Raw genomic sequence first — 9,244 nt, 5'->3', positions numbered from 1 at the left:
TATTCTAACTAATACTACATAAAGTGCAAGACTTGTGGATATGAATTTCAAAATGTTTGCAACTAGAGTTTGTGATTGTAATAACTAATGAATGTAGTAGCAATATGAAGAGTTTTCAAGGGTTTTTAGAAAAAAAAATATTTATTCGTAAATTTCCTTGCTAGTAAAATCTAACAATCCAATAATGAAGTTTCAAAGTTTTTCTTTCAAGTTGGCCGCGTATTGAATAGCTTGAGTCTCTCCTATAAAAGCTCGCATGATCGCACTCTTTACAGACCATCAACAACAATTGCCTACACCACACCTTAGACTGTGTAATAAGAATAAACAAGCTTACACAGCCTAATAACCCTTTCATACTGTCTTAAGTGATGAATTACACATCCGGTCTTCGTGTTGATTCAAGCTTGAGATTTGCCTCAATGTCATGGATCCCATATTTCTCAGGATTCATGGCTCTGGTTTTGTTGGTCTTTACGATGGACAAATGGATAATGATTTGTCTAAAGAACAACAAACCTCGATTCCCTCTCCCTCTTGGCCCAAACTCCTTGCCTTTCTTTGGTTGCATTTTCCAAATGCTGAGAAACAGACCAACACATCGATGGATACGCAAAGTCATGGATGATATGAATACCGAAATCGCTTGTTTCCGCATTTTCGGTGTTCATGTCATTTCTGTCACTTCTCCTGAGCTCGCTCGCGAGTTCTTCAAGAAACATGACTCAATTTTCTCCAACAGACCTGTTTGCATGTCTGCAGAACTTAGTAGTGAAGGATACTTGACGACAATCCTTTCACCTTTGGGCGATCAATACAAGAAAATGAAGAGAATAATCGTTTCCAGTGTGCTCTCACCTGCTAAACACCAATGGCTTCATAGCAAGCGAACAGAGGAAGCAGATCATTTGGTTAATTATGTTTACAATCAGTGCAAGGACGACGCCAGTGGTGGGGTAGTGGACATAAGATTGGCTACCCGACACTACTTCGGAAATGTGATTAGAAAGATGATTTTCAACAAGAGATTCTTCGGGAAAGGAATGGATGATGGAGGACCAGGTGCTGAGGAAGTTGAACATATTAATGCACTCTTCAAACTGCTTGCTCACTTGTATGCATTCAGCTTATCCGATTACATGCCCTGGATGAAGATTTTTGATTTTGATGGCCACAGAAAGGTTCTTACTATGGCCATTGCATGTGTACGAAAGCACCAAGATCCTGAAATTGAGAAAAGGATTAAAATGTGGGAGAGTGGCCTAAAAAATGAGGAAGAAGACCTTCTTGATGTCCTAATCAGGCTCAAAAATAACAATGGCAGACCGCTATTAACAACTGAGGAGATCAGAGCACAAATTACTGTAAGGAATCCTCTATCCTGCTGCTTGGTTACATAAACAATTTCTTAAACAATAATTAAACTTTAGCTCCTTATCTTTTTTTTTTGACAAACGATACCAATTTTATATATATTAACACTTGAAATTACAAGAGTTAATTACAAAATGGGGTAACTACCCCCATATCTTTCCTAGCTAGTTCTGATAACCAAGATGGGAATGATCCCTCCCATTCAATTATCCTAACTGACTTAACTGCAAATTGAGCCAAAGCATGGCTATAATTATTAACAGTCCTGGGAATAAACAAAAACACACAACAGTCAAAGTTCTTCTTCAAGTCTTCAATGTCATCCAGGATCGTTTGCAGCTTACAATCTTGTCTATTGCTTGAGTTGATTAGGCTTACCACACATTTGCAATCAGATTGGACCTCTATTGTAGTCCATCCTGCATTTGTGGCCATTTCCAACGCACTCCTTATTGCCATTGCTTCCTCGATTGCTGGTACTCCTCTCCTCCATGTCACGATGCCTTTAGCTTTCACTATCTTTCCACGCCAATTCCGCGCAATGATCCCCAGGCCTGTCCGGACCATCTTAGCTGAGAGTGCCGCATCCGTGTTTATCCTTATCCTTCTTTAGGTGGTTCCCATTTCTGTTGTGATTGCCCATTCTCCTCTGCTAGTGTAGCTGGTCTTCCATTGGTTTCATTGCAAGCTTCATACTCAAGCCATTTACTGTGAGCTTTGCCGACAATCAGTTTTGCATTCCCCCTCTCAGCTTGGAAAGTCATTTTGTTTCTAGCCTTCCACACTTGCCATAAAATGCTAACCGTAAGCTGGATTCTGTCCAGGCCATGCGCCTCCTTTGCTGATTGCATCACAGCAACCCACCAGTTCCAAAAGTTGCCTTGTAGTTCAGCTATCCCGTCCCATTTCACTGGAGCAAGTTCCCACACCACTTTGGCAGTTGGGCAAAAGAATAACATATGTTCAATGGCTTCAGCATTGTCACCACAGCAGGAACATATGTTACTTCCCTTTCCTATCCTCTTAAAAAGTGTTTCATTTGCAGGCAAGGCATTTTGTAGGCATCTCCATAGGAAGTGTTTTAGTTTCAGCTTGATATTCAAACTCCACAGCCTTTTCCATACCGTATGTTTCCTAATTTCCCAACTCATTTCAGGTTCATGTGCCGTTTTGCTCCTCATGTTGGCAACTGTCCCTTTTACGACAGCATAGCCAGTCTTTACTGTGTAACTTCCAGATTGGCTATACTGCCAATAAAACCTGTCTTTCCTGCCAAAAATACTAAGAGGGATGCTGGAGATGAGAGTGATGTCTTCACTCCTGAACCACAGCTGCAGAAGATCAGATTTCCACCTCCCATCCTCAATTAATTCATGGACATATACGAGTGGGCAGCTTGTTGGTCTTGGAGTTGATACGCAACCATTGATCGATCCAGGTATCCACTTATCCTCCCAAATCCTCACTGTTCTACCATCTCCCACCCTCTTCCATAGCCCTTGTTGCAATAACTCTCCCCCCTTGTGGATACTTTTCCAGCACCAAGAATCCGTGGGCGGGGGTTGTGTTTCTATCCAGTTTCCCTCTTTCATGTACTTTGCTTTCAAAACTTTGCTTACTAGCAAATTTGGACTAGTGATGACTCTCCAAATTTGCTTCGCAAGCAAAGCTAGATTGAGAATCTCTAAGTCCCTAAAACCCAACCCCCCCTCTACCCTTCACATCTGACAGCTTGCTCCATTTGACCCAATGCATCTTCTTTTCGATTCCCCCCTCCCCACCAAAACCTAGCTAACCTAGCACTAATCTCCTTACACAACCCTCTAGGGAGTTTGAAGCAAGACATTATGTAATTAGACATGGCCATGATTACAGATTCCATCAGAATCTCTTTACCCCCTTGACTGAGCAGCTTGTGTTTCCACCCTTGCAACTTGCTATTTATCTTGTCTTTCAGGTACCCAAAGGTCCCAAACACCTGGTTCTTATCTCTTCCTATAGTCATAGGTAGACCTAGATACTTACCACTTTGGGCCTCCCTCATATTATCCAACAGCTTACTCACCTCCTTATCAGTTAGTGCCTTTTAACATAATTTTTTTCTAACTCCAAAAGCCATGCATAACATCCTAAAGTGACATATTTTTATTTCAAGACCCTATGAAAATGGTGAAAAAAATACGTGCTCGTCTCACACCTAAGGGAAAAAAACACATGCCATCAGAGTTCACAATTAAATTGAAATTTTTGGAAATTGAGATACATATTTTCTTCAAAGCAAAAAGAAAAAAAGAGTAAGAGATATTAATTGTTCAATAAAGAAAAAAAAGAGTTTATAATTTGTGTGTGAAGGAAATGTGTTTTGGAAGAGTTGATGGGGGGGAATTCTATTTGAAACCCGAACAGTTAAAAATAGTACTTAACAATATGGAGATTCTACTGGAAGTTAGGTCAAATGTGGATAGACTGGCACAAGAATAAAAGCTGGTACAAAATCAATCGTGGGGAGTATAGGCCTACTCGCAAATGCCCCACCTCGTTGATTTGTACAACTTAAGATAAAATGATGTACAAAAGGTGACGTAAAACCATGTCCCCACCACATCAAATGATGTACAAAAGATGATGTAAGATGACATCATCTTGTTCACCCACGTTTTAATGATGTGGTTTATGTGAGCTCAAGCCCATCAGCCACGCTTTGACAATATCCAAACACAAAAAAAATCCCAAGTTTGTTGATTAACTGAAATCAGAAAGGATGGAATCTCAATGAGCCTTAGTCACCACCAAAATGCAACTTGCAATATGATGTTGTTGTAGAGAATCGGCTATTGAATTTGGAAAATAAGGATTATTCGTTTCACTTTTAACTTTACTGTGATGCTCCACAGGAACTTTGCAACAGTCGATAATCCATCAAATGCTGTGGAATGGGCATTAGCAGAGATGCTAAATCAACCTGAAATGCTTCAAAAAGCCACAGAAGAGATAGACGCCGTGGTTGGAAAGGATAGACTTGTCCAAGAATCTGACCTTGCGAGGCTGAAATATGTGAAGGCCTGCGCAAAAGAGGCCTTTCGGCTCCATCCATATGCACCCTTTAATGTTCCTCATGTATCTACACAGGACACCGTTGTTGGTGGCTACTTCATCCCGAAAGGTAGCCATGTTATCTTGAGCCGTCCAGGACTTGGCCGTAATCCTCGAGTTTGGGAGGATTCGCTAAAGTTCAAGCCTGAACGCCACATGAATCACATGGATGATGCTAGAATAGATCTGAACGATCCAGAATTCAACATGTTTTCCTTCAGCACCGGAAGACGTGGATGTCCGGGAGTCCTCCTGGGTTCCACACTCACTGTAATGTTGCTGGCCAGACTTCTTCAATGCTTTAACTGGAAGATTCCATCAGGTCTTTCACAAATTAATTTAGCAGAGGGCAAGGATGCTGGCTTCCTTGCCAAACCTCTCTTTGCAGTTGCTGAACCACGATTCCCACAGTTCAACTAGGATGTTACATTCTCAACGATTTAACTTTTTCTGTATCGTCTTCATGTCTACCCTCTATCCTACTATTACTAATGTCATGTTTTCACTTTTGTGATGTACCAACAAAAGAATCATATTTAAAATCAACAAATGTTTTCTATTTTTGCTATTTAAATAAGTAACTTTTATTGTTCCTAATGCACATCTACTAAGTCAATAATTTGAATTTAAAGATATCATGTGTAAATTAATCGAATGCCACAACTAAATATAATAATAAGATGTTTCAATGAAAAGTTGGATTCTCAAAAGGAACTCTATTTTTGAGATCAAAAGATTATAAGATACGGTAGTTTCTACTCTAGGCAATTAAAATAAAGTGACAAATTTATAATCATCATGAAATTGTAAATCAAAAGTTTTAGAATAAGAATAATTGATTAAATAATTATTAAGCAAGATTTAAATCATAATAAAAGAAATTCCAAAGCTAAAAACAAGTGTTGTTACTTGTCCTCAACTTGCAAGTTTTTAATTAATTTTTTCATATTTAAAGGACTAAATTTGTGAAAATTGATAGCATGCATGACTAAATGGGTTGATTTTGAATTCTAATGTCAATGTGAAATAGGATTATAAAGAGAAAGGATGTACTTTCAGAAGAGGAAAATGATTCAATGGGATCTTAGTACCTCAAGGGATTTGGAATCAACTTGACTATGCATATTTATGTGTTAGAACAATCCTTGGGGAGATGTGTACAATTCCTTATACTATATAAGAATTAGTTTGGATCAAAGAATGGCTTTGAATTTCAACCGCAAGAGTATGGGTATTTTGGGATTGTGAGATTGTTTTGTGTGTAATTATAGTATTGGGTACTACTTTAGATAGCATGTGTATTATTGTGTTTACTGAAATGTCCTTGTATTCTAAAAGATGCAGTGATGATTTGTTCAAAGGTTTGGGTAGTTTGGGAATGTGAGATTATTTAGTCATCTTTTCTACAATGGGTACAACTCATAATAGCTTCTTTATTGATGTAATTACTTAAATGTCCTTGCAGAGACATTTATTTTGGTTTGTATCAATTATTATTGTTACTTTGCTATTATAACTTGAAGAACTTCAAACGTCATTTTCATCTCAATTAAAGTAAGGACAATGTAGTTTATTAAAAAATTTATGATTGAGCATTAGTTTCAACTTCAATTCTTCAAATGTTTGTCCCTTCACATTCTTCCGTTATGTTTCTTTCATCTTCCGGTAAATACTTATTTGTATTGCCATTGTACTCTGGATTTCAATATGGTTCTCTGGTGAAGTTATTCTTGGTGGTTCAACTTGAGGTGAGTTTTCATTCTTTTTTTCAAAGGTATGATTTGCTTTGTAAAATTGTAATTTCTATTGTTAGCTAAATGCTTTCATTCCAAAATTGGATACTCTGTTAGCGCAATTTAATGTTGATATTATTGTTTCCTCACAAAGTTGGTTGTTCTATACAATTTAAATGGTGTGATTTTGTTGGAATAGGTTTCGATCAACAAGAATGTTGGCTACTTTGATCAAAAAGCTTACACCATAGTTGGCTACTTTCATCAACAAGAATATTGTGTAGATGTATCTTTAAATAGATAATCACTTTGTTTATTGCCATTCTCTGAATCGTTTGGGTATCTGTTTAAAGTTCATTTAGTCTTGTTAATGAAAAGTTCATATACAAGTATTTGTTTCAAAATATATGAACTGAGCAAGATAGCATGCATAATTTCCTTCTCCATCTCCCAGTATACATTAGATATTTTGTTACTCAATGTGCGTGAGTTTTTTGATATTCGCTTGAACTACCGTAAAATCTTTTTTAACCACAGGCACCAAACACCCCCGCGATGCGCGGGCATTCCCCTCCTAGTAAATGTCCATATGTTTGAGTTTTGTCTCTGCATGTAGCACTAAAAAAAAAATTATGTTAACATTCCATTCCGATCTGCTTTATTACAATTCACTTCGATTCTACCATGTCGTTATATTTTTTACGTAAAAGTATTAATTACATTGAATAGCATCCATTAGTCACTAGTAGCAGTAGCAAACGCCTACAAACACATAACTATAAGACTAGTCACAAGTTACACACTTCTAATTAATGTCATGCCATTTTCTTTGTTTGGTTGAACATTATAAATGAGATTAGCTAACACCTTAAGAATATATAGGAGAGTAATATTTTGCAAACTTTACTTACATAAGGGATTTGTGTACTTAAAATAAGGGGGGCTAAACTAATTTTTATCATATTAACCCAAAAAAAAAAAAACTTGGTACTAAACCAAGAATTAGATGAAATAGTCAAGCGAATTTCAATTGGTTTCAATTGGTGGACAGTTTATACCGTAATTTAGATCAACTTGGAGGGTCCTTTGATGCCATCGTGAATCGGCTGGTTTAATCATTATTTTGAGGAGATATTGCTACTTTTTGATAATTTCATATGGTGTTACCTTTTGACCAAAAAAAAAAATGGTGTTATCTAGGTTGCAATTGCAATCAATCATTGTTTTTAAACTCAGACTGTACTAGTTTGTTCAATCGATTGCATCGAAAATCGGTCAAGAGTTCGATTTGAGTTGACCTATAAAATCACTCAACTAAAAATCGATCAAAAATCGGATTTGATAGAAACTAAAAAACCAGTCAAAACCGAGATTTCTTCATTTTTTACTTTTTGTTGACTTCACTTTTTTCATTTTGATTTTCTTTTTTCCACTTTTTTTTTTGTTTAATCTCTTCACACTCAAATCTTAATTTGATCCCTCAATGACCTGTGCTCACAGATCTGAAATGTTGTTTTTCATTTTTGTCAAAAGATATGGAATCAACATCGGGAAAAGGAAAAAGAATAGCAAGAAAGGAAGGAAAATCAAGAAAGGAGGGAGATAGACGGTGAAAGGTTTCAAGAAACAAGAAAGAGTGCCGAGAAAAAGAAACAAGAATACCCTTGCAATATACTGTCCACCACTTTCTCTGCTGAGTGTAGTGTTAGATAATTCCCAAGATGAGGAGTTTCATGCGCTTGTTTGCAACTATTTTTCTCCTCTCGGTGCTTTTCATGGGCTCTAATGTGGGGCCAATCGGGACTTGCGAGTCACAGAGCCATTGAAAGTTGTTTTGATTTGTGTTATTAATAGAATAAGGAAACAAAATAGAAATTTAAAAAATGAAAATAGGGAGAAAAGGAACCAGATGTGTGATGTCTAGAAAAGTTGACACGACCGGCGGCGGCAGCGAGGAAGAAAGAAAGGCTGGAAAGTTGCCTTTTAAAGAGGACATCGTTTCGGAAAAAAAAAAAAGAGGAGTTAAAAGAATTGACTTTTACATTCATGCCCAAATCTTTGGTGGTATTTTGTTTTGGGCCTTAGCGTTTAAGAAATTATAAATCTAACAATAAATGGTTTTTACATTATATTTCGAACCTCAATTTGTACAATTTTGTAAAATGAAGTCTTTGTATTATTTATAAATTCACCAACTATACCCACTCTAGCCATATTTTTTTTATGCTATTTTATTTTTATATACAATTAAAATATATTTATATTCATTATGACGCCATCCAATTGGACCTCGATTTAACTGGTCAAATCTATTAACTCCTAAACTCGATCAAATCACTGTCTAGTTTGAGTTTGTAAACATAGCAATTAATAGCACCCCTAGAAGGTACTACCAAAGACAAATTGTGATTTCTGTCTTCGTTTCTTCTTCGCCTTTCTCAGGCTGTTCTCCCAAAAATACGGTATACTACAGGTGAGAAAATTTGTGTTGCATTCATCCCATTTATGGCAAGAGCTGGAGCATTAATCATTGCGTTGTCAGGCTGTTCCGAGTGCCGCGCCGATCCCATACATCCTCATCGTCCCAAGACACCACAGATGCAAGGAACTTGCTTGGCCATCCCAAGAATGTCAATATGTATATATTTTTGGAACTTATATTTATCAATCAATATTTTAAAAGGTGAGATCATTGAGCGGAACCAACTATCACTAGAGTAGTTGGTCACCACATGTCTTGTGAAATGGAAGGTTAAGGGTTCAAATTCGATAGTGATTTAGTTCCCGTCGGTTCCTCTTAATCCAGTTGGATCACCCTCTTACAATAGATTAGAGTAGGAGTAGGAGTAAATGATAACAATTGACACAAAACAAAAAAGAAGATCTAGTTGGATCACCCCCTTAGAATAGACTAAAGTTGGAGTAGTAGATGATAACGACAATAATTGACAAAAAAAAAAAAAAAAAGATCATTGGACCATTCGTTTTATGTCCGAACAAAGCCAGTAACGTAAGTTCCACAAATTTTGATTTTTTAAATATAT

At 36.9% G+C, this 9,244-nt stretch overlaps 1 protein-coding gene across 1 annotated transcript; it reads left to right on the top strand.

Moving 5' to 3' along the window:
* Positions 1-371: 371 nt before the first annotated feature.
* LOC113705548 (tryptophan N-monooxygenase CYP79A68-like) lies at positions 372-4,887 on the top strand. Its single transcript, XM_027227442.2, has 3 exons — positions 372-1,364; positions 3,727-3,731; positions 4,269-4,887. Exons 1-3 carry the CDS (start codon positions 372-374, stop codon positions 4,885-4,887), a joined length of 1,617 nt encoding a protein of 538 aa, XP_027083243.1.
* The last annotated feature ends 4,357 nt before the right edge of the window (positions 4,888-9,244 follow it).

This window comes from Coffea arabica, chromosome 8c (assembly GCF_036785885.1).
Source record: "Coffea arabica cultivar ET-39 chromosome 8c, Coffea Arabica ET-39 HiFi, whole genome shotgun sequence".
In the NCBI taxonomy this organism is placed as follows: Eukaryota; Viridiplantae; Streptophyta; class Magnoliopsida; order Gentianales; family Rubiaceae; genus Coffea; species Coffea arabica.
Note: the sequence above shows the minus strand (reverse complement) of the source record. Positions and strands in the feature narration are given on the sequence as shown.

Excerpts from the sequence above, each read along its gene's own strand:
- LOC113705548 (XM_027227442.2), top strand. The coding sequence starts at position 372 with ATGAATTACACATCCGGTCTTCGTGTTGATTCAAGCTTGAGATTTGCC.